This window comes from Chelmon rostratus, chromosome 21, assembly GCF_017976325.1.
Source record: "Chelmon rostratus isolate fCheRos1 chromosome 21, fCheRos1.pri, whole genome shotgun sequence".
In the NCBI taxonomy this organism is placed as follows: Eukaryota; Metazoa; Chordata; class Actinopteri; order Chaetodontiformes; family Chaetodontidae; genus Chelmon; species Chelmon rostratus.
Window position 1 is genome coordinate 12,858,180 of NC_055678.1, and position 26,128 is coordinate 12,884,307.

Below are 26,128 nucleotides of genomic sequence, written 5' to 3' on the forward strand. Positions count from 1 at the left end.
CTAGCTACTGGCTGTAAGGTTGTTACTATAACTTCTCTCTAATGAGGCAGCTAGAAGAAGATGACCATTAAAACAAATATACTGCATATTTAATAGTAGCTTATATTAGCAGCAGCACGCGTCTTAAAAAGCACAAAAATATTACAGACTGGAATGTAATCTAACATATGACACAAATATTTTTTTTCTAAAGTTATAGGCCTGTTCATTCTAATGGATAGATACATGTTAGCTATAATAAGTTGCTTGCCACCGCACAATCTGATATCACTGTTACTGGAAAAATAGCAAAAGAACAGAAAACTACAAATAAAAATAAAAAAAGGAACTAAAAATAACAAGTGAACTAAGTTTAAAAAGTCACCAATATAACTCATGAGCTCCACAGGGAAACGAAAGCCTGTGTCCTGGGTGAAAGTCCACGGCTTGTTCCATTCATCCACCATGACCTGCTCCCTATGCGGTCGTGAAGCAACATTAATTATGACGTTGAAGGAACAACACCAGCACGGCACATCAGATAAATTGTTTGCCGCCAAGCCTCTGACATCCAAGGACATTATTTTATTGGCTTCATCTGGTCTGTCAGCAGTGGCCATGATTTACGCCAGTCATGAATTTGGCTGTTTATTCCATTTATTGCTCCAAATTTAGCCTGAGATGGGAATTTTCAGTTCACACATACGATTCATGCAATACTATGTGCAGATGGTGACTTGCATATTCTGTGTTTTCAGAATGAATTCATTATCTTGAGGAATACGTGACTGTGTGGCAGGTAGAAGCTCATTTTCACACTCCCTCATCAGCAGGTTAAAGGGAACGTCAGTTTATGAATAAACCAAGAGGGCCTGGTGATGTTGGTGTATGGTACATCCCAGTATGTGCTCGCGAATTCTGCCATGTGCTTCGACATATTTCAATACAGCCTTTCGCTTCCAGGAGGTGCTTCTGTTAAGAGTATCTTGTTGCACTCACCTCTCATATCATGAGCACATTTGAGCAGATTGTTCTGACTCACTTGTAAAGACATGATCTGCTGCAGCCTGCCCATTAGGAAAAGACTGTGCTGCACATGCTAGAGTTAGCCTATTCACACTGGAGTGCACATTTGTTTTTGAGTTTTTGACACCAAACATGGACACTCTAACAAGCAGACCAGCCCCCATAGACATAAAATATATTAGCGACACTGTGATAAAAAACACAAAACAAAGTATGTAAAATAGGACAAACCTTTAAGCAACATACATTTCCATATGGAATAAGATACAACATTAGTACCACAGTTATCACATTTTTGGGATTGTGCAAGGAGTACGGATAACATACACAAAAACATTTTCCCGTTGTTCAGGTTGCAGTGTTGTGACGTCTGCCAGCGTAAATCTAGCTGACTGTCCTCATCGAGTGAACCTGTCTCTGATTCTATCACTGGACATGTGCCAGTGTGCAAACTAGACTGCGATCAGCTTATTCACTGCTGAGCTCAGAAAACCTGCTGCCTTCCCGCCATCTCCCTGCCGACACAGGACTAGCAGGCATTCGGGGCTTTTTTCAAGGATAGTAAGCTTGTAGCTAGTTATCTACATATTACCTATTGATCTCTTAAGGAACTGTAGAGCTGGATTTCATAGTGCCACACTTATTAAACCCAAAACAAAAGCATCCCAGAACAGCCTGGTGCGTGCAAGTCACAGGCAGTTAAAACCTGTCACTGCAGGCAGTCAATCCAACATGCGAACCCAAACCCCGTACAAAATCCCAAGTGTGGCAAGAATCCAGGCAATAAGTACTTTAAAGAGCGGTGTAAAGAACGAAAACAAAACAAATCAAAGTCAGTCCGTTGCCATGTAGCATCTTTTTGTTGCTTCCCTAGAGGGTTATATGGAGAGGGAACAGAGGATCCTGTTCTAGCCATGCAGGGTTTTACAGTTCACAAGCGGCGCTGATGGCTGTTAGTAGCGTTTACTCGTTTGGCACGGTGAGTAAGCGGACACGCTCTGGGGCACTGGCATCAGACACACACGTACACGTACACACACACACACCCCTCTTGCTCTCCAAACCAATCAAGGAGAGTAGAAAAGCAAGAAGGCAGGAGAAACAAACTCCACTCAGGTGAGGAGAGAATATTCTCACACCATACTTATGGACCAACTCTCCAGTAATTTACAGTATATCTCATCTGCCTTCATCACTATCCAACAATCTAGACAGAAAATCTGAGCTAAACAAATAAAAAGATGCGGTCTGACTCTAACTGTATTCGTGTGGCCAGACGGCACGATTCCACGCCTTGTCACAGGGTAAACCAAAAGCTTTTTATCACTGTAGATTTTCACCATTGGGGTTTTGGTGCTTGCCAAGTGTTAATGCCTTGACACAGATGGATTAGAAAGACTAGCTTGCTTACCAAGTCTACGCCACTTCATCTCCCTGACCCCTAAAACTGAGCTGCAGCGCCAGTTGATGCTGTTAGTGATTACATTCACTATAGGGAAGCGGATCATTTCTGCTCCTCTTCTCTCCAGCTCTGCTTCTAAAAATAGGCCAGCCCTGTGTTCACCTTAGCACGCGCACACACACACACACACACACACACACACACACACACACACACACACACACACACACACACACACACACACACACACACACACACACAGCCTGCAACACATTGACTACACTGGAGAATTGAGTGCAGTCGTGTGGAGAGGGTGGGATGGGGATGAAGGGGGTGCGGTGCATGGCAAGGGGAAAGCATATTTTGAGATATTAGCAGGAAAAAAACAGGATGAGCATGTGGGGACAGATGTGATGGAGGGAGATGGGATAAAAAGAAGATGAAGAGGAAAAAGTACTTTGAAGAGTGCGCAGGGGCAGAGCTAGAGAGAGGGAGGTATTTGGTGGAGAAAAGGAAAGATGATAAAAGAAGGACGAGCTTAAATGTCGATCTTAAATTGGGGAAAAGCGGAAGGGAAGGTGGGTAAGAGGGATCTCCAATATCCTTCCTTCCCACTGAGCCAACTTCCCTCCCACGCCTGCAGCAGTGAGCCCTGTGACTTTGAAAGAAGCCATTAATAATGCATCCTAAAGCTCACTTCATGCCATTGTAAACACGGCATGATAGGTGCCAGGCCAGTGTAGTAAGTGGTCATGCATCAGATGTCCAGAGAATTCAGGGAATTTGCCCTGTCACAATAATTATGTTATTGACCTATCATACAATATATGGACCTGACCTTCATCACATGTGTTTGTTCACATAAAAGTGTCACCAACATAATGCCGGAATAACTAGCATTACCATTTACCATTATAAGACTTGGACACAGTGCATTAGTATATATTTATAGCGCCTAAGCAAAATGAAGAGAAAAAAATACTATGCTGACACATGTTTTGCTGTCATTTCTTCCTGCTGAACAATGAACCAGGTGAAGTGAAGATAAAGTGTTACTCGAGGCTCGAGTCCACACGGACTTGGTTTCAAAGCCGTACTCCACAACTCCTGTGTGGTCACGTTTTGGGTCCAAGCTGAATGAGAGAGGAGAGCCCATTAAAGTGAACGAGCCGGTATGTAGACTTTTAAAAACAGGGGCAATGAAAAGTGGTAATACAACTAACCTAAAAGCTCATCTAAAGCATAACCACAATGGGTATCGTTAGATTTTTTCACATTCTAAGTCCAATGTCTGAATGTTCTTAAGAATTAAAAGTTCATTGCTCTTTGAAATAAGGTACTTATTATTATCCTATTATATCATCATTAAATCTCTGGAATTAAATGGTCTTAAAGTGACAATATGATTAATCACAATTATTTCTAGGACAACATATCTGACAAAAGCAGTTATCATGACAAGCCTACAGAGAATATAAACCTGCCCCAAAAATGACCCGAATCTGATCGGTTCTGGATTCTGTAATGCCCACATTTACCTGAGGTCTTATTAGTCCTATCAGGTCTGTCTCATTAGCATAGTTGTTAACAATCTTAAATGGTCTCAAATGAACCCTTCTGACAGCCCTGAGTAGCATATCCATGACAACTTAACACAGGCTTATTAAAGGTTCGGCGGCATTGCAGAGTAAGTGAACATGAAGTGGTTCGAAAGAAAGAAGGTTGTCACATCTCAGCTAGAGTTGCTAGAACAGCTGTGACACTGTGAATCAGACCAATCAGGGCTCATGAATGACTCAGCTCACCTCAAAGTCTTCTTGATCTTTGAACATTAAATGCAGAGGCACTGGAGCAGGTAGAATGCATCATTATTTTAGGTTGTTATGACAACGAACGAGGGTGTGATGACAAAAGCATAATTAGGTTTTTGTCCCTTCAGAGAAAAAACCCTTAATGATTAACATTTATGCAGCTTAATGAAAATGCTTTGTTTTACAGTGTTTACTGACATAAAAAGGAGTGTTTGCTGTCTGTTTAACAAGAGACACAGATCTGATCCTTTAATAATTTGCAGGCAAGATCACATTAAAGGGTAATTGCATTCAGAATGATAAAAAATGTTTTTATCTCTCACAGACAAGTATTTCATTAAGTAGTTTGATATCTTCCGAAATAAGAAATTTAAGTTGTGTTTGGTGCCAACTCAGGACAGGAAATAGAGAGTCTGGCTTAAACTAGGCTGTCTGTATTAAAAAAAAAAAACATCCCAGCAGTCTAATCAGAACGAACAATAAAACCAGGCTCATTAGAGCCTCCAAATAGAAGAGTTACAGTCCTGACACAGACTTCTGAAATTCTGAACCAGAATTTTTTGTGACTTCTTCACAACTGAGGGCGGGTTGTAGTCTGGATATAAAAATGAAGACACTGTGTCTGCAGCTCGTTTAGGTGGCCAACATTCACCCGCTGGTCGTTTAAAACTCTGCTAACGAAGCAAGTGCAAACAGAGGCAATGACAAAGCCTATTAGCATTTCTCTTAAATTAAAGAGATTGAGGGAGTGGGAACAATGCCAGAGCCATTGCAAAAAAAGGACTTACAATGAGGGAACTGTGCACTGAAAGGCAATGTGCACCCTGTGACGCATTACACACTGAAATAAGCAGGTTTTGACTTCTCCGAGGAGCCAAAGAAAATTTAATAAAATGTAAAGGTAGACAGAAAAACATCTGCCACACATGATGAACTTATTCATGCTGAACCATGTCAGTTGCCTGCAGATGAAAACTTGCTACTTTAAAGATGATTCGAATTCAGTACAATAGAAAAATGACTTGTGAATTGATAAAAAATCCAATAAGCATAAAAGATTTCACCTCTAACAACCCCAAGCCCTTATAATTTACTTATGACACACACAGTAACTTTGCCTCCTTAAAATGTTTTCTTTAGTTTCCTAGCTACAACTCAATTCGCGCTTACCTCTCTGCAGAAGCTGACGATGTTCTCCCAAAGCTCTTTGGCCTCGCCCTCGTCATTTCGTCGACGGGCCTCTACATGCATGCTCTCCCTCCTCTTCAGAGGCTTTACCACCTTGCGAAGGGTGAGGTACTGTTGGGGTGTGTGGCATGCTGCACAGTTCTTGGCCTTGGTGTCGTTAAGCAGCGTACATGCTGGGCAGCTCCACTGTCCTACCTTCTCCTGAAGGCTAGAAGAGGTGGAGGAGGAAGAGGAGCTAGAAGCAATAGCAGAGGAGGAGGAAGGGAAGCCCCGGGCCTGTTTCCGTGTTTTATGACCCGAGGAGGATGAAGAGGAGGAAGGAGTACAGGAGCATGATGCAGTGCCAGGCCCCAGTGGGAGACCACAGTGTGTACAGCAGCGGGGTAGTGGCACCTGCTGCTCCTGAAAGCCATGCAGCTTGGAAGAACCACAGGCAGAGCACTTGGGTGCACCTGTAGGGTTGCGCAGCGTGCACTTGGAGCAGGCCCAGGTGCTAAAGTCCGGACTGGAGGGGCTGGCCGGGGTAAATCGTACCGTCTCACAGCCTACAAGGTCAATGAGGTCAGCACCAGCCCGAGATGATCGGCAGGCTTCACACTTGGATGAGCTACCTGGGTTGGGCAAGGAGCAGCTAGGGCACTTCCAGGTGGGGGCGGATGAGGAAGCAACAGGGAGGTGGGTGGTCAGTGGATGGTGCTGAGGATCTTCTTCCTCCAAAATACTGAGGCGCTTGCTGGGGTATGAAGGTTCTTGGGGTTGGGCATGTTTGGGCTTGGCTGGCCGTTGTGGGCCTGGCTGGGGTGGCACGCTGGTCGCTGAAGGGGACGTGGGGCTGGGCGTGTTGGTACCTGGGTTTGGTGGGCGACCTGGAGGGGGCACCTCTCTCCTGCTGCGGGGTACGGGGTTGTTTTGGAGGGAGGAGGGGAAAGAAGTAAAAGGGGAAGAAAGGGACTGTGAGGAGGCATGAGGAGGTTCTTGGGGATCACAGGGAGGGGCTGGTGGAGAGTCATCCGTTAGGTCTATGAGCAGCGGGGCAGCCCCTGCTGGATGAACAGGAAACCCCAGCACAGGTGTGCGCACCTCAGGCACCACCAGTGCCTCAGGGGGGATTTTAGGCAGAGACAGTTTCCTGGGCCCACCGCAGGCTGAGCATGACAGCGCTACGGGTGTGTTGTGAAGTGTGCAGCGAGGGCAAGCCCAGCCCGAGTGCTGCCCCTCCAGGACGACCACCTCTCCATTGCTCTCGGACCGTCGCAGCACTTCCTCCTTAGCTGGGTGCTGCCCATGGGGCTCAAGCAAAACTGTGGGGGTGACAGTAGGTGTTGGGGGCTCCGCTGGAGCAGGTGGGAGACCATTGGCAGTGGCGGCTATGGTGGTTGTAGGGGGTGTGTGAGTGGCAGGGGATGGTCCGAAGCCGCAGACAGAGCAGGCTCCAGATCCCTGGGGGTTGTTGAGTGTACAGCGGGGACAGGCCCAGCGGTGCTCCTCTGTGCTGCTCAGCCGCAGGATCTGGTTAAGGTCAGGTTTCTGGCGTGGTGCCTCACAGATGGAACAGCGAGGTGCTGCACCGGCATTTAAAAAGGTGCAGCGTCCACATGACCACTCGCTGCCTCGCACTGCTGCTGCCATGGAGCCAGGAGAGTGAGAGTGGCTGGAAAACAGCAAACAATGAGTCAGTAACACACAGAACTGAAATTATCCGCAATAATACATGCATAATAAATATGCCACTGTTCAGTGAATTGAGATGTTTCAGTCACTAATATTCTGAGCAATGAGTAAAGTGTCAGCACAGCAAAGTGGGAGGAAAGCAACAGACACAAGCAAGACAGAACCAGAAAGAGTGAGAGATAAGAAATGATGAAAAAGCCAGAGAATGAATATTTGCTTCCAGTCAACTGTGAGGGTGATTATCTAAAAGGAAGAGAGGACAGCGAAAACATCTGAGACGGCAAGAGGAGGACAGTCAGACGGAATTAGAAAAGAAAAATAGAGTGAGAGAGGAAAAGATTAGCCAGTGCAGGGGAAAAATCAAATCTCCCTCTTGGGGGCTCTGAGGGCAGTAAATCCATACACAATGGCCACATGATTAGAGCCAGGAAGACAGCACATGCAGAGGAGGAGCCGGAGGAGAGCGGAGGAAGAGCTGAGGAAGATGAGAGGAGGAGCAGGGGAGAGGAGGCTGCTGTTGCCTCTGAATACTAAGGAAAGTTCCTGGAGTCTTCCTGTCTGACACTTATTAGAACGGAAAAAAACACATGGGATCTCTTCCACTTCATATTAGCACAATTCTCCCCTTTTACTCAGCGAATGTTAATGCGGGGCGGACGGGGGCAACTTAAGGTCGTGACAACTCCATGCCCAAATGAATTTCCAAATGAATTTTGAATGCGTGAGTCTATTAATTCTGGCAGCACTTGTGACTTTGGCATATTTTAGAGACAAATTCATTCATACTCCTGGATTTAAAGCAAGACCTATTATCAATATCTTTAACAGGACTTCAACAGAGCAAACAGTGCAGAGGGAAATGTGAGCAGAGGAGAACAAATCAATTTTGATTCAGAAACATAGGGAGCAATTTGTCTATCTAGTCAGGCTACTCAGTTGATTTCCACCTCGTACACATAATACCCTAAAGCAGAGTGTTGTTGTGGATTGACTTGCATGTACAATTCATTCTGTGGGACTGCAGTTCAGTCAATTTGACTTATTGATAGTGGGTATATTTGGGCCTTTGGGGGCAGGGGGCAGCACAGTTGGATACCTCGAGAGAGGAAGGGAAGTTTGGAGAGGGACAGCCGCGAGGGACGGACGTGGTTGGTGTCTGGACAAGCCCATAAATGTCACTGTCACTCAAGCTGCTCATGTGTGAACACCAGCACAGAGAAGGTAATGGGGGGATAGCAGGATAGTGGAGGGTAAGGTGCTAAGAGCTAGAATCCAGCAACGTTCTGCACATTAATCCCAGTGGCAAAGATGCAGCCCACAAAATGACCACAGAGCTTGTGGATCCAGTCACATTTATCCCTCTTTATCATGTTTTGGTGGGAGAACTTGGGCAAAATCTGAGGCTGCTCTGTTAAGCGCTTTTATGGGGACGCATTGGTTTGTGGCTGTTTGTAAAATGCCTTTACTCCCTGTGGAAAACAGCCTATTTTTCTATGAAAAAATATATTCAGATAATCCTTTGTTGTTTTTGCAGTAGAGGATGGGAAAAAAACAGCCTTGCAGCCCATATGACATTTTTATGCGATTGATAAAGTATAGAAGAGTTTTGTATGGATGACTGTTAGTTGGCCGGCCCGGGTCCTGCTCTTCCCACCGCAGCACCATGTGTCCTGGCCGGCTAATTGCCCTTAGTTCAACTCCATTAAACCCTTTTAAAGCAGGCGAGTCCTCAGAACCCAGGGGAACCTCTTACAGACAACCTCATGCTCCCAGCACACTGTCCTCTCCTCTCGTCAACTCTCCTCCCTAAGGTAAGGAGGAGAATGACAGCAGGGAGGGATACTAATGTGTCTCGTAGGGTGTCTTTGTGTGTGAGGGTCCTTGCCGCTGGGTGTGTGCGCTTGCGTGTACACAGGCATGTGACTATATTTATCTGTAGAAATAGCAGAGCTCCTTGTTTTATTGTCCGACTACATTTGTGCCTCAGTTTGTGTGTGTCCTCAGCCCCGGGGCAGCAAAAGTATGGAAGAAGAAGTCCCAGTGCTTTATGTCAGGAGCCATTAGCACTGCATTTATTCTCCTGGGCTTAAGTCAGCAAACCAACATAAATAGGACCCACTGAGTGAGGAGGAAACTCAGCCTTCCAATGATAGCAATAAGCAAAGCTAGGAAAACACAATCTTTGTGAAGACAAACACTGGGAAATCAGTACTGAGCTCTTTGTTTTGCTTAGTCTTTCATCCCACAGTACGTTCTGCCATGTCCTCCTGGTAGCTATGCAATATTAAGTGTTCTTGACATTAAAAGAGGAGTGCAAATCAGTCCCAGGGTAAGAATTTTTAAAAAAGCTCCAAAAATGTTTGCCTAAAAATGATTCCTCAGTATTATCTGGAAATATTCCAAGGATTCTCAAACAACCTGTGCTGCATCCTCACACTAGAACACGTCCCACAACTCCGCTGCAGTGGAAATCAAGAGGTAACCCCATGCTAGCGTGGACGGCACACGATCGCGCCGTGCTTAGCTCTCCAAAGTCCTGCCCATCCCAGGGCTGCGAGCAGCAACGATGACAACGACAACAACAACAAGTGCCAACACCTCATGTTTGATGACAGGTTCTTCCCCGTGGCCATTTCCATAACTGTCAGGCCTCTTTCATCTCCAGCGAGGGAGCAAAGTCATGGTGTCAGCCATATGGAGACTTTGTCAACGCAATTGATTTGGTTTTCGATGGAGCACGAGGATTGCAAATTCATCATGTTCCGTTGGCGCTTTTCATCAAAGTGATCAGCCTCTCAAGGAATTTTCAATATCTATCTTAACTATCTCGTTATTATCTGGTGCAAGCATCATACCTATCAAATGTAAGTAACACATGATGCTACAGCTACAACCACAATTCTGGCCATCAAGTATGCCTTGCGAATGCATATTCAGTGCACACACACATACGCCTTTGTATGTACAGTGCATGCCTGCAGCAGACAACAAGCCACTCTAGCCTGTGATCTTTGTACCCTACTTAAAAGGATGCTTTCTGTGTACATGCTCCACCCACTCACAGGAGTGAGTACGAACACACAAATATACACTCACGGATACACGCACACACCTTTTGTCCTTGGCCCTGTGTTCAGCGGAGCTTCTCTAAAAGTGCCCACTTCAGCTCCTCAGCTCTTCAGTGTCGCAGACCTGGGATGGTCGCCAATAGCTCACAGTAGAGAGAGAGAGCGATAGAGAGCCTCACCTCCAGAAAACCCATCTTTTTTGCAATGGGGCCCTCAATGCAGCCTGCTGCCCATAAAGTGCCTGTTCCTAGCAGGGTTGCAAGATTTCCCTGGTATGATAAACGTCTCAGAAAATATCACAGTATACAGTATTACATAATCATTATTATTATCAGTTAGAATGACCCTTAAACCCTCTTCCCATTCCTGTAAAATATGACTAAAACGACCAGCAAATGCATACCCAAAATAAATTGAAAGCTGTTCTTGAACCGTATGGAGTGCTTGCATGGTCCTGGTCTCTTTTGAAATGTAAAGCTCTGAAGTTTTATCCCCAGCAGTCAGAATCACTGCAAGTGCTACTGGATTTGAGTAATATAAGTCTGAGCACACTGAAGTAGATGGTTTTTATTTCTGCCTGAATAATTTTTTTTTGGGAATCGATGCCTGCAGATGACTATATCTGGGCCTTATTAGCTGGAAAACACACCGGGACCACAGCATGTAGCGTTACCCTGGTCCAAGTTCAATTACAATTGCCATTTTGAGACCAACATGTTGCCCACGCGTGCATGGTTACTGGAATATAATGGAGAAAAGGTGTTGCATTAACACATCGTCGGCTAATTTGAGATGATAAAACAGTCATCCGTGCATTATTATTGTGAGTGGTTTGGACTTTTGCTATTGTCACAAGACTGTTTTGCCGAAGTGTTATCAATCTGTGGAACATTTAAGAACCCGTTCTTTGTTTGGCCTTAATGTTTATCGCACCTGCTATTGTGACTGTATCTTGAAACGCCTTTCATCAGTCAAATCAGAAGACCCTTAGGTTTCCAATGATGTACAGCATGAATACAAACTTAAGCACAGGATTTGTGCCAATGCTACCACTTAATGCTCCAAATGTATAGAACTGTTACATTTCATACCACAATATACCTGAAATGCTGTACTGCTGCAACCCTGGCTCCTAGTCTAAATTCACTCAAGTAAGACCATCAATGATCCCTGGCCAATTTCTCAATGCTTCACTGGGTGTAAGATAATCATAGAGCACTTCAGCGGACAATTATAAGGAGTGAGAGCTCTACAACTCTCAGTGAGCAAATCAAACATTAACTTCCACTACTGAGGTGTCAGCAAGAAAGTCTTCAGGCCAGTAAAGTGTAAAGAAATGCTAAAGCTAGAGCAAGTCTGCAAAGGCGCTGCTGATCGTGTGCAAGCCACCTATTGCTGGCTACTTGGATTCATTCCACATACTGAACTCTGTTGCAAGATCAAGTGAGCCGAGTCTCGCCAGCTTCTCCCTGCCTCGCTGTGAGACATTTGGCCTTTGTGCGACAGTCATTAGCACTGCCTTTCCAAGGTTGGCCCTGAGCCCAGGGCCTGAGGGGAAAGCTAGGTACCCTGTTTGGCCATTGGAGGCAGTGTCTCTGCTTTACACATTCAACATAAAAACAAGCATCAGCACAAAACTGGCTGTTAGCAGGATAGCAGTAGCCAGCTGTTAATGATGACAAACTTTTTCCATGATGATTAAACATGACAATAAGTCTAAACTGCTCTAACATTCACATTCAACTATTTTTCTAATATTGATATTATTATGGTATTTGTTATTTTGTCATTTAAAAAATAAAGAACACAAAATATACTGTCATACTATCAATTCACTTTACTGACTCTAATGAATTAATCCTAAACACAAAAGGAGTCAGTCAGCACTTCACAGATATTATATAACACACGGCCTGTCAGTCAGCTTACAGCGAGTGTCACACGGGGTTTCCATGACAGCTCTCATCTTGTGACTAGCTGTTTTTTATTTTGCAAAACACACAGTTTTCTCACAGCCTTGACTGTAAAACACCAGCAACCACACGGAACGCCTTCATCCCAGCACATTGTTTACTTGATGCTCTTGTTGCACATTAAACTGATGACTAACAGCAAACAAATTGCACTTCTACACTTCCTATTTTGTGTATGTGCATGCTACGCGTATCTGACAGCAACATACCAAATGAACTTCCTCGTGGGTGAGGGGGTGTCAGTAGTTCATTAGCAACTGAATATTATGGCTGCAGGTTAAAGCAATTTTAAGACACTCACATGGGGTCAATTAGGCCTAATAAATTCAGCTTAATTAAATCATCGGGGTAAACAATGCTGTAAATAATCAGATGCTATCTCGCCCCCATGCTAAAGCTGCAGCAGTGCTTTTCATCCAGTAGCCTCTGCTAGCCACAGAGTAACCATTACAATGTTTTGTAATGCACCTACGTTTATTAGCAGACTGACGTTTACATGAGATATTGAGGCTGACTTTTATAATTGCATTGAAGATTTTTTTCATCCTACTTCTATTGCTTCGGCTTACCATTTCAGTTGTGTGCGTCTCTGTATCTGTTTGTCAGCTATTACTATCATTGCTTTTTACAACTACAAAACTTATTTCCCCTAAGAGGTGAACAATTTTCACCTCATCACATATTAAATGCTACACTCGATCAGTTGGTGATGCATTTATTTGTTGCAATCCTCACCTCTTTTAATGGGACCATTCTCTTGGGCTGTTTGAACTTATTGATAACCAGCTTTGCAACATCAGTTATTAGCAATTACTAACAGGCTGCGTGAGGATGGATAACAACCAGGAAGCCTGGCGGTGTGCAGCTCCCTGTGCGAGACAGGCTCCAGATGCAGACCCGACACAAACACACTCAAATAAAGTGAGTCACTCCTGTGATAAATATTTACAGGCGCAGCTTTCCATGAACACGGGCAGAGAACTGGAGATGTAGATACTGCATCTTACAAAATGTTTATGTTAGAAAATGTCTTTGTGCACTTGATGATGAGCTTGTTTTTAATACGTGCATGCCTAGAATTGACAAGGATGCATGGAGTGATTTTTATTTCTACCAGCAAGGGCATTACCCAGGGCTTTCAGAGCGCTGGCATTACTGCTTGTGCCTTTTAATGTTTTTCACTCCATCCACATCCATATCCACATCCAAACACCTCTGGCTGACAGGATGATGACGCCAGCTGAGTGGTGGACTTGGTTAACAGAGCAGAGCTTGTTATAAAGAAATGAGACTTATCGGAGGCCTACGTGGCCTTAGATCAGACAAGCTGTAAAAAAAGCATAACGGATGTTTAAACATTCTGCTGCATTTGAACACACCCAGAAAACTTCAGTGACAGGGATTAGATCAGCACTTTCACACATTTTTTACCGCACTTGAGAAACCCAACTGGGAATTTATTCTACCCCTTCCGTAATGAATGCAGCCTGGCTGTCTGCAGCAGTTTTACCAGCAAAAAGGTTTGTTTATCATTTCAGTGCGGGATTTTCAGAGCAATGTTTTTCACTTAAACGTAATTTACCTCTAGCGAGCATTCCTCCCAGTCTTTCAGAGGAGCTGATGAGTCAGGGTCAAAGACTTTAGGATTAACTACAAGAGCTCCTTTCTACCTGCCAGGCAATATGTTGTGGCATGAATATGACTCATTACTCAAACCTGACGGGTCTCCAGAATTCATTCGTTCCGACAAACATTATGAAGCAGAGCCGCTGACGGCTACTTATCGGAGGCGAGTATCTAGAGACTTTAGACTTCAGCTGCAGTCAAAGAGTTTCTACTGTGACGTGCTGAGACTTGGTGACGTGATACGAGGGATTGGTGACAGTAAGGCCTTAGTCACAGGGGACAACACAAGACAACTGAGGAAGTCTTGATGAAGTGAGCAGGACACTTTTTACTGAAAGGAGAGGCTTTCTGAAACTGAATATAAAGACAGATTAGGTTTTTTCAATGTTAATAGCACAAATACTTCTTACAGAGCAAATTAGACAAAAGGTCTTTTGAGAAAGTGCCCTTAGGCAGGGACATTCCTCCCATAGGCACCGCAGAGGCTATACACTACCAGCAATTTCAAAAACCGAATAAACATGCCCCTCTTATGAAAATGGAACATTACAAGATTGGGGTGATGCTGCAGAAACAAGGGTGATGTTGTGTAAATGTTATGTGTCAGGGTAATGCCATGCTTGAGAATTTGCGAGTCTGGTTATGCTTTTCATGATGTAAATTTCAAGACAGTTCTGTTGCCATTATTTTTATGTAAGCCTGACCACACACCGCATGATCAAGGCCTCATAACCCAGAATTATCAAAGGAAGATGTGGACCAACAATCGCTTCTCCTGAATAAGGCCTAGTCCACGCACAGGTGCAATTTTAGGCCACAGAAAACCGACCTTTTGGATCACCTACAGTAACGGTGCTAACCTTGCCAGCAGAACTGCACATGTTTACACATAAATGTACAGTTCCTCTTCCACTACATTGAGGAACAGAGGCATCAGAATGTGCTACGGAGGTCGCTGCTACATAATTCAACACTCCTGCAACACAGACCCTGCCGAACATGGCTAGGTGAGACCTGGCTGGACCTCCAGTAGCATGTAGTCCACCGGTAACAGCTTTTTTTCAGGCTTCTGATTGGCCTACGTGGCTTTATGTTTAGGGATCACTGCCAGTTGGTTTGACATGCTTTTGATACCACTTCAACTGTGTTATTACGTTTTTAATATGGATGGTGATTTCCTTTTTAAAGCAGTAGGAAACCACCTTTTCAAAAGTGCCTGTGTACGTGTGGTAGGGGCCTAAGTGAATGGAGATACCAAGAATGCAAATAGTGGTCAGGGGGGAAAAAAGGGGAAAACAAAAAGAGAAGAACAACAGTAGCTTCTGACCTCTAGCTGCGCCCTCGGTGAATATTTCACGACCAGTGCTCATTTTTGACGAGTGAATCTGTCAACGGTGGAGACAGCTTTAGACATTTGAATCTTTAAACAGAGGAAACTGTCTGACTGGGTTTCAGCAGACATCAGTAGCACACAGCAAAACAAGAGCAAGCAGGAAGCCGGCAGGAAGCTCCAAAACCGGGAAGAGAGGAGGGGAAGAGATGGCAGGGGCACGGTGCTGCTGCCGCTGTGCTAAACTGGAGTTCCTGCGGGCACCCGAACCTGGAGGGCAGGAGCGCTGCTGACACAGCGCTGCCTGCAGCCAGAGGGGAACTTCTCAGACAGGCAGCACGAAGAACAATTTGAGTTCCTGCTACCGAGGCAGACCAGTAAAAAACCACATGCCGTGAGGTTTCTCTAGGTCACTGGCTTTTATCTGACATCACTAAGACGACATGAGTAATCAGCAGGTTATACGTTATTCCTCCAGAGGTGCAATTTGCCAGCGCTGGTTTCTTTCTGTGTGTGAGACTGCCAGGTTACCATGTGTGGTCTTATCTAGGGCCCAGTGAACTAGGTTACTGAACATATGCTACAGATTTCCATGGCAACAAGAGTGGGGGAATCTGGAATCATGTCAGTTGCAGTGCCAATAGGCTAGTTTTTTTCTTGCCGCATCAATGCTCTGTTTTCCAAAGAAGGCCACTCTGTGAGACAAAGCCTGCGTGCCAAATCTATTCTGGTGGTTTGGGGACTGTCCTGACGCAGCCCTGTCTTCATCAGATGGGCAATAACAAGGGAGGACGCACTGAAATAATTCAGATATAAACACGGCCATTGACCATGCTGGTTGAATCCAAGTGGACCCGTTTTAATCCAATTAAAGGGAGGAGAGCCAGTGGAATGGAGCTGCAATAAACACCATCATCCATCATGCTGGGGCTGTAGAGACACTGGGATCGACTCAGGAGAGAGCAGGCACTCACTTCAAGGGCTCCAAAAGCCATGTGTAATGCAACACTAGCAGTATGGGGCAGAGATAAAATGAAGTGCAGTCACATTGTTAACTTAAACAATGATAGCACTGGGATAAAACAACACTGCGCTGCTATGAAGGTGGAGAAAAGATTGAGATTTCAAAGTTCTGAAGAATTGCAGTTCACACAGCTACATCTCTCCTGCACACCTCCGTCTGCTGAGTGGGTTGTTGTCTTGAGTGAACCTTCACAGTTGAGGTACTGATTCAGAGCACACAAACACTTCCCAAAGTCAATGGGACGCTGCTGGAAGAAAACAAATTGAAATCACCCAAGGACGAGACGGTTCGTGCAGTCTCCAGGCGAAGAAAAACAAGGGAAAACGTTTTATACAACAATATATTAAGAGAATAAACTGCATGAGAACAGCTGAATTTAAGCTGGGCTCATAGTGTTCTGTTGTTTCTATATTTCATGCTCTGTCACAGCTCAGCAAAGCTTGCCTAACGTTGTTAGGCTCACACAGCAGTGTGTATGTGTGCATAAGACTGTGAGTGAGAGAGAGAGAGGGGGTAGATAAGAGGGCATGTTCCAAGTGCTACTGCACAGTGTTTCGAAAACATCTATTGTCAGGATGTGTGTGTGTGTGTGTGTTCCTCTCTGCCTCCCAGCCGTATACTGATATGGTGCGTATTGTATATCTGTTCATGTCTGCATATGTTTATCTGCTCAGCTGACAGAGGGTGAAGTCTGATTGGTGATTGAAGCAGATGCTTGTTGCTACAGAGAGGCATGAGCGCAATGGAAGAGTCTGTCCAATAAAAAAAAAAAAAAAAGTTGACTGTATGACGCAAACCTACACTGACAGTATTAACTACACTTGAGCTTCATTCATGCATGGAGCTACGGTTGATGGAAGCGCGTATAAGCAGGGGCTACAGCCAGCTCCGTCTATATTTTAAAACTCTTGGAGGAGTAAGCAACGGAACAACGACAGCCTTAACTGTTAAATGTAGAGCAACTGCAAGGAAAGCATTGACAGCGGCGGGCAGGAATCAAGAAAGATGAAAGCCCCGCTGGAGACTGATGCTGAATAAATAATGACATCCATTGTGGGGAAATGTGATCGGGCCCTCTGAAAATCAATAACTAACAACCGAACCGTGATGCCCTGAGTGACTCAGCAACAACTTCAATACACTACAGGCGGTCGATATCAGCTGCCTGTTCTCGTTCCGGGAGACATGACCCTAAAAGCTGAAGGAAAACTGGAAACACTTCTGAGCACGTTCCTGTGAGGGTGGTTGAGAAGATCATCTTTTGGACGGAAAGTCAGTCATAACTGCTGGATGAGCTGCACAATCAAACTGAGCTTCTTACACGCTGCTGGTAGGCCTTTCACAAGGTTGACAGCAGGCACAGTGGATTATTGCAGCAGTCTTTCTTTTAGATGCAGAAACTGAATATATCTTTTCCATGCAGCCAATACAGACAAAACAGTCAATATGAATAGCATGTCTATTCCCCAAATAGTTTGCTCTGCTAGACGTAGCCCTCGCTCAATTACACAGCTGCTGCGGCTCAATAAGAACTTTGTTCTTTGAGAAACTCTTAATTTCCAGTTCCAACAATTTCAGATGATCAAACTACAGGAAACTTTTCTGTGGTCGATGCGTGAAACACTACCACAGTATAGCCTCACTTACCTAGACGCACTCACTGAATCCACGGTTTTTAATAATTTCCCAAACTAACAAAGCCGAATCAAAGCGTGTCCTGACGCCTGATAAAAAGCCTCACACCAAAATTCATCTTCTAATTACCCTTGGGCTGGTTTTCATTGGGCTCACAGAGGTCAGGGCAATCTATCTGCCCAGGCAATCCACTCAGCACTGCATAAAATATAGCACACAGTGAACAGCTGTGCTAGGAGAAACCAGTGGGGTGGGATTTTGGTTGACAAATCCGGCTTAGCCAGATTTTGGGTGAATCATAGAAAAACATCAAAATGCAGGCTTTGATTAGATAAGCTTCGATGAAACAGGGGATTTGATCCATTGCTGTGAGGTTATTGAATCCTCAGTAAGCATTTCTAAAAGCCTGTGAAAGAGAAAATAGTAAGTTTCTTAAATGAACAACACCGAATAACAGAGCCAGTTTACGCTATGAAGTGCACACCGCCGAAGAACTGAAGCCAAATACGTCATCAGCATACAAGCCTCAAAATAATGTCACTTGGTACGCTTGCACTCGCAGCTTTAAATGACACCATTCCCATGTAATACAACCCCACGTCTCAGCCCTCCTGCGACTTCCCCCAGCAACCAGCCAAGTCCGGCCAACCTCCGCCGCTCTGTGCCCCGAGTGCACTCGACTGAGAAATGTGCTGGCACCCTCCTGGGTACACAGTGTTGGCTCTTACCTGCGCTCTCGATGAGGCAACGGGTGCTGCTGCTGACGCGTGATGAAGGTGGTGCCCCACACCGGGCTGCTGTGGCTGTTCCTGAGCCAGCCCACAGGGGGTGACGATGGGTACGGGGTGCTGCGGAAGCCATGGTCTGACTCGGTCTCTGCAGTGAGAGACGAGGCTGAGCTCCCCATCACCACAGCGACAGGATATTAGTCTCTGAATGCGCTCTGTTTGAGGGGGATCTGTTTGTTTCGTTTATCCCGGGAGCACAAAAGTTGACAAGGGATCCACTGTTGTATTCAGAGACACATACTGAGATACGCTGATCGGGAAGAGACTACAGGGGTTGTTTGGAGCACAAAAGCAACCCTTATCATGTGTTTGTATTTGAACATACTGTTGACAACTTTCCTGCTTCAAATAGAAAGAATTTTCTCCAATAAAAGAACTGAGGGCGCTGGAGTAAAAACAACCACAGGAACAGGGAACTGAAGATAAGGGTACTCAACAAATGAGCGTTACTTGCATGTAGGTGGTCACGTATGCAGATCAGGGTGGATATCCCACAGTGCACGGGGGAACAAGTTCTCAATTCCAACAGCAATTTGATGCCAATTCCAATTCAGCAGTTGGTCTCAGACAGGAGAAAATACAATTTTCTCACAGCAAAGGCTCATATTTCTCTCTCTCCTGTAGACTTTAAGCTCGTAACACTCTGCACCATGCCTTCCATAGTGCCACTCACAATTCCTCCCGCATTCCTGGTGACACATCTCCCCAGTCTGTGCAGTCTCATGCCTGGTTCCTCTTCACTTTGCACATGCTCAGAAAATCAAATCAAGAAAAGGTGTGCACAGACACAAATGTGTTCACCGTCTTTCAGCATCTCAGCAGCCAGACAGTACACCTCTGGAATATTTAAGGTTCAAAAAGGGTGGAAACGAAAACAAAACAAAAGGACACCACAATAACATCAGTCCATAGTGACAGCTGATACTGATTAATAGTGGCATGGGTCTTGCAGGAATAAAAGTCACACAAAACAGATCCACTGAGTTATTTACAATGCGGGCAGCGCAGTAAATCAATGCATTGCATTTCCTGGGGAGGGTGTTGGCAAAACTACAAGTATGCTAATTTCCAAGTCTCATCTTTCAGACGTCCAGCCTGACTAACAGCTGCTGTGGAAGTTTACCAGTAAAACACCCCAGCTGCGTTTCTCCCACTGGATAAAACGTCATGTTTGGAACCAGTGGGGTGGGGGGTCCTTCTCCCAGATCAGACCACTTCTGGTACTTGCAGAAATTTGGATTTCCTCATGAAGAAGAAGAAGAAGAAGAAAAAACACGAACTTCAGTTCAGTTCAGTTAAAAAGGAACAGCCGCCACAGCGTGAAAATGTTTACAGCTCAGCTCCAAGTTGTGCGTAATATCCGACAAAATACCCGAGAGCAACGTTCCGTTTCGGGCTGCGGTGCTCTGCCAACGCAGGGACGGGAGATGATCCCAGTTTCCGCTGTCTGAGAGAGGCGGCTTAATTTCTGTCTGATCCCACCGCCGAGGCCAGTCAGTCTAGTTCATCAACTTGCGCTGGGATTTATGTGGACTTGTCGGCCTGTCATAGCAAGTCTCTCCAGGAGAGGCAAGCGAAGGAAACAAATGTCATTCCAGGGAAGCTGTCAGGAAGGAGAAAGCTCATTTGCATGCATTTTGACGAGTATCGATAGCTTGTAAGACCCCGAGGCAGCGAACGCAGAGATCACGTGGGCTTACATCTACAGTTTAGGTCTTCAGATCCAGCGAGCGTTGCATGATAATCAATCACTGATAACGCCAGCGCATTTGTGCTCTCAGTTCAGCCTATTGCACAGCAATACTTGTAGAGAAAGGTGGTCCGTTTCCACACAGCGGTACAGAGGCCAGCGAGAGTATCGTGCAGGAGGCGTCATGCAGCTTTAGGGAAAAATAGCCGAGGAGGTCTCATCCAGGAAGGAGCACTCATTCGCGAATTTTCACCATCTTCCGCCGGGTCCGTTCCAGCCTGCCTTCATCTCATATCCCCAGCTTCGTGTTGTAGATGCTGAGCCTTGTTGTCTTCTGTTTGGAGACATCCTCGCTCCAGTCCCGCTGTCGCCTGCTCGCGGTGCGAAACTGCCCCATCCCACAATTCAGTGGCTCCATGTGGGCATGTTATACGGTGCCATTATATGTTTTTATTCAGCCGTCATAAATTAGTCCACGGGCTTCAATCCCCCCTCACTGACAGCACGAGCGCAGCGGACGAGGATGCAATCTCCTCCTAACAGCGGATTACTGGAGTGTCAGCAGAGCGCAGGCGCACTGGCCGGGCGAGCGGAGAAACACTGAAGGGCTGCGTTCAAGAGATTTACATACACCTCAATAGAGTCGGGGTTGTGCAGATTTCACTCATTAATGTGAACAGGAGCCAAAAAGTAATGGATGTCAGATCCAGCCTAGGCAGGGCGAGGCATGTTCATTCTGGGAAAACACTTGGCAACAACATCACATCACATGTCACACACTTACACAACTGTCTAATAGCTGAAATGTATTTCTATTGGTTCCTTGAGGAATGAGGCTAACCTCATTCTTAATGCTCAATGCCAGAGGAGGTAGTGAAGGGTTAAGTGGAAGACGATGGTGACTGCAACACTCATCATTGCTCAACTGTCCCTGCACATTACCCAGATAAGCCTTCAAACTTCCCCTCTCCTCTCTCTTCCACTTCAGATCACTTTGCTGACCTCTTTTCTGATCTCTCAGCCTCCCTCTCTCTGAATTCAGTGTTCACCAGCAGACCAGTGCATAAAGCACAGGTCTGACCGAATATATGCACACACACCACACGTTTCTATGCATCTTCTGTTGCATTGAAAGCAGTGGGTTAACCATTAGCCACAAACTACCAGTGAAGCTCAAACAGATTGCCTGTGTGGCCCATCAGTTGCCTGGATGTCTGGTGAACCAGGTTCCTGGTAGCAGCATGGGGTGTGACTCCTGCTACTGTGGTTAAATGAAAATGAAACTGGTTTGTCCGGTAAACTTCCCCTTAAATTCCAGGGAACTATACAGTCTGACACACGTAACAGAGTTGCAGATGTAGACGCAAGTTCAACTCCAGTACCACAAGTGATTTCCTGAGCTGTGTGCGTCATACAGGGAGCCGGCACAAACAGCTTACTTGTATTAGTTACAAAACTCCATCCAAGGAACAAAAGCAAGTACTGGTTGTGCAATTGTATTTGGGCGTTTGGACGTAGCACACTCACACTTACAAGGGAGGACATGAATGTGGAAATAAGGAAAATAAGGGAGATAAACCAGAGCAGAGGTCAGAGAACTGCAACCCTTTGTTAAAGGTGCACCTGTCCAAGGGCCACCTGTCCTTCTGCAATTCAGCACAGAGATACAGCAGCTGACACACTCAATGCCAGAGAGAGAGAGAAAGAGAGAGAGGGAGGGAGAGAGAGATTGGATTTCATTTCTATTCTCCAGGGACACAGAGGGGGAAGAAGGGAAAGAGAGGATGTGAGCTGATTTCACGGTACATTGTAAGTTGTCATCTCCTCACCACCCAAAATGTCCTGACAGTTACAAACCTTTTTTCCCCTCCCCAGTGGACATGCTCGAGGCAGAACACAAATGATTACACTCCACTCTGCATAGTTCACTCACAGCCAAATAACGTGAACACTTCTGTCTAGGTTTTATTTGATGCTGAGTCTACAGCCAAACCTTCAGCTGGATAAGCTAAACTCAGGCCTCAGGTCACGTATCATCCACTTTATCTCTAGATGCATGTTCATCTATCTGACCTTGTCAGACTGATCTGCCCAACTCCCCTTAACAGACAAGTAGTCCATGTTGTTATTGTATGATCCTGCTGTGTGCAGTGAGGGGACGAGAATAAAACGAAAGTCCACAGTCGTTATGCGAAACCACGGATAAATACGAGGCACTGTCACATAATCAATCTATTTGTGGACAAACTGTAAGCCTGTGAGCCCTGTCACCACCACTAACATTAGCTATACAGCGCAGCCAGATGAAAACTCTCAACAATCCCATTGAGACAGCGCGAGCCGAGGACGCCGGGGACCTTGTAAACAAAGACACTCTTCTTCAGTCATTTGGTCGACGCTGTCGACGCTGGCCCACAGCTGTGTACTTCGCCAAGTCCACTCACGAACCGGTTATTCTTACCTCGAGTCGGTTGAAGGGGAATTATTCCTGTTTTTCAGCCGCCTGTGCGTTAACTTTTCACAGCCATCCAGACGATAAGTTCTTCCCGGGTTGTACTTTAGCCTCCGTAACCTCTCCAGGCTTTAGCTTCGCGCGCTCCGCTGCATGTTTCCGACATCTGTGGCGAACACGTACATGTACAGTTTATTTTCACTCCGTCCGGTATTAATGAGACTGATGCGACCGCGTAGGTTTACCTCAAACAGCCCAGGAAGGAAGGGGAATCTCCAAGGAGCAAATACAGAGCGCGCGTACGCCAAACGCGTTTCCGGGTTGATCTGCTGCTTGCGAACGCACGTAAACCTACGTAAAAGCCATTCAAGAATGCGAGGGTAGAAGACTCCATTTCCCATGTTCAACACGGACATTTTCAACTAGGATATCCGGGTACCAATGTCGTCACCTTTGACCAACACAAATAAACAAAAAGAAATATAATTATGCCTAACTAAAATATATTTAGATTGAAGTGTGTGATTTCAGCTTTTATTTTATTTTTGTTTGCCTATTTTGTACAAATATCCTTGTTATAGGTACATTTAAATATTGAATTCAAAATCTAAAGTAGATTCTATTATACCTATAGGCCAGTCTCAGGTAGCGGTGCTCTAGTGCCATCTAGTGGCTCTAAATTTGAACCGTCTAATTTGAACCATTGGTATTAGCGATTTAAGGAGCTGAATGTATGTGCAATAAAAGAAATCATTCCACATCTCCGAAAATTGTCGTATCCTCTCCTTCCATCCATCCATTATCTAAGGTTGATTAAATATGATTCTGATTAAATTTATTTCTAAAGCATCCAACAATGGTGATATCAGTGGGTGGAGGCAGAGTCCCCATTGGTTTACTGTAGGAGGCAAGTGCCTTATCACTTTGGTCACAGGGATCATATGCAAAGAGGAATGACATAAATAGCCCGGACACCCCACAGAAAGTGACATTTGGGCTCACAAATAAGTCCCTCTGGCTACCTATAAAATGCTTGTAATATTATTACTACCACTTCAATTGCCGCTAGTATAATATTATTATTGGTTAATGCACAATCTAATCATGTGCATTACGGACTGATTCATGTTTGGTTCATTCACCTGTGACACACATTTAATTTCAGATGTTGAACTGACACATTATATGAGTCTACTAATAACAATGCCATTGTTGCTGCTGCAACTAACATTATCACCAAGTCTAACTGCTGTAAGTACTCCTTGGGTACATTTTTCTTTGATTTATTGTCTCATGTATGATTGCTTTGAAGAAATTGAACTGTGGCCTAAAATGTACTGGTCCTAAAGAACTGTTAAGTCTGACATACTGTAGTATGTTACCACTATGGCCACTAAACCACTAATTACTACTATGACTAATTAGTCTACTTCTGCTGGCATACCACTGCTGTCAGTGGCCACTACAATCCTCTGATGATTTAATCATTGTCCACCTGTCTGTCTGTCTGCTTTGAAGCTCTTGCTGCAGATGGAGATCAAGGGGAAATAAAACTTTTATTCATATGAGGCTCTATTAATTATAATAGCCTACACTCTTGTAACCTTAGTTGCAGGCCATGCATTCCCTTTTACACAGATCATTCACTATGGATGTAAATCATAATAAAGGCCTCTTGAATGAATCATTATTGCCTTGTCATCATGATAATGGAAATCAAAAGTTTAACAGTGAGTTTATGTCAACCTATTGTGCCTAATACAATGTTATAGCTTCTGTATGCATACTTAAATATTGCTGTATGATTTATATGTCATGTGGTTTTGCTATAAAGTCATTATTTCTCCCAAGAGCGGCATTTATTATTTCCAGTCAACCTAATAATTTGGCTACTAAGCCCTCATTTTTCAGCAAACCATAAACCAAGACTAGGCGTAATTCCAGTTCCCTCATAAAACATCATAGTTGATAAATTTCCTTCGGCTCCTTTAACTAGCCTATATTTTGAGTTCATATTTGTTGAGAATTGCATTATTTACCATGTTGTTATGTTTACCAAATTGAATTGCCCGCTATTCCTTTAAAAGCACGAGTGAAATGTAAATTTCATTAGGATAAAGAGTAGCATGTGAAACTGTGGTTGAGTCTGGATTATCGTTAATGCTGGTGTCACCCGGACTGTTTGAACGGGGGAAGTTCAAAGAATTAGGCCAGAATCAACAGGCTCGGTTTACTGAGATAGCAGGGCTAATTCTAAAAAGCCATTAATGTCTTATTAAGATAATTCTCCTGTGTGCAATCAATCGCCAGAATCCCCTTGGACTGTGTTTGAAACCATTAGAGAAAATAAAAGCCGGGGTTTGTGCTGGGTGAGTGATTCCGTGTGAATTACACTAATAACTTTAATGGAAGTTCACAACTTAGTAAGTGTGAGTTTCAGCGAAATCCTTGGAAATCATTGCGGAAAAACACAGGCTGCTATCGTTTAAGAAACACAAACTATAACCCTGTTGGATTATAGTGATTTATCTCGCGGCTGGAGCGAGGCGGAGCGAAGCATCCTTTGATAGAGGCAGACAGAGGGGCTGAGAACGAGCCTGGGCGGAGAAAGTTCACCGCTGGACGTCGGTTCTCACATGTCGTGTAGTGTCCGCGGTGTGTACAGGATACACACGTAGAAAATGTGAGTGCCGCCGTAACAAACTTTATCTTTTAAGCAAAGGGATAAAACGCGAGTGGTTTGCGTTAGCTAACCGCGACTCGGTGCGGGAAGGAAAGGAGAGGAGAAGATTTCTTCGTGAAGGAGGTATGCGAATGAATGCATTTTTGTACACTTCTTTTTTGTCTCCATTAGACACTTGTGCACTTGTCTAAATTCGCTCCAGCGAAAGACAATATCAGCCACTTTTCTCCAGTGTGTTTTTTTGGACTTGCTAACTTTTGGGAAACGGTTGAAAGTTGCTAGCTAGCACCCTTCACTCAACACTTTACATGTATTGTTTTCTATGGCTAGTGTCGGTGCGTACACACTGTTGTCATGACAATGCTAGGGAAACCCAGCGCGAGGCACGTTGGGAGACAAAAGACGCCAGCTTCAGTGTTCAGCTCGCTTTAAGACTTTCTGTCTTAACAAAAACTCCCCTGAAAGTTCACCGAAAGTCTAAAACAACACCGCAAGGAGTGTTGTGGTATTCTCTTTTACGCTTCTGCTTCAGCGTATCAAAGAAAGGCAGCTTTACTGACACTCAGTCATTGGTATCCTGTGTTAATGGAAAGAAGAGCACACTGGGAGGTAAGGGGTCAGAAGGATATGTGAAAACTGTTGGGCTAAGGTGTGTCCTGTGTTTATATGAGACAAATTGTGACCCTGCTAGTCAGGAAAGGGATGCTTTCAGTCGGCTCTTTGCTGTTTTATGGCCAGCACACACGTGGAAACGACTGGCTTCCACAATAGAGAGTGAATAA

At 44.8% G+C, this 26,128-nt stretch overlaps 1 protein-coding gene across 2 annotated transcripts in view; it reads right to left on the minus strand.

Annotated features, from left to right (window-relative positions):
* The window catches only part of capn15 (calpain 15), a 41,915-nt gene extending 18,995 nt beyond the window's left edge, over nucleotides 1-22,920 (minus strand). Inside the window, exons 1-2 of one of the 2 annotated variants that reach the window (XM_041962959.1) lie at nucleotides 22,673-22,920; nucleotides 5,389-7,057 (exon numbers count right to left, since the gene is read on the minus strand). In XM_041962959.1, the coding sequence (XP_041818893.1) occupies nucleotides 5,389-7,035 (1,647 nt within the window). In that variant the 5' untranslated portion in view covers nucleotides 7,036-7,057; nucleotides 22,673-22,920. Of the gene's footprint in view, nucleotides 1-5,388; nucleotides 7,058-18,461; nucleotides 20,043-22,672 lie in introns of those variants that run through there. The other variant, XM_041962958.1, reaches the window with a different exon arrangement.
* Between the last annotated feature and the right edge of the window lie 3,208 nt (nucleotides 22,921-26,128).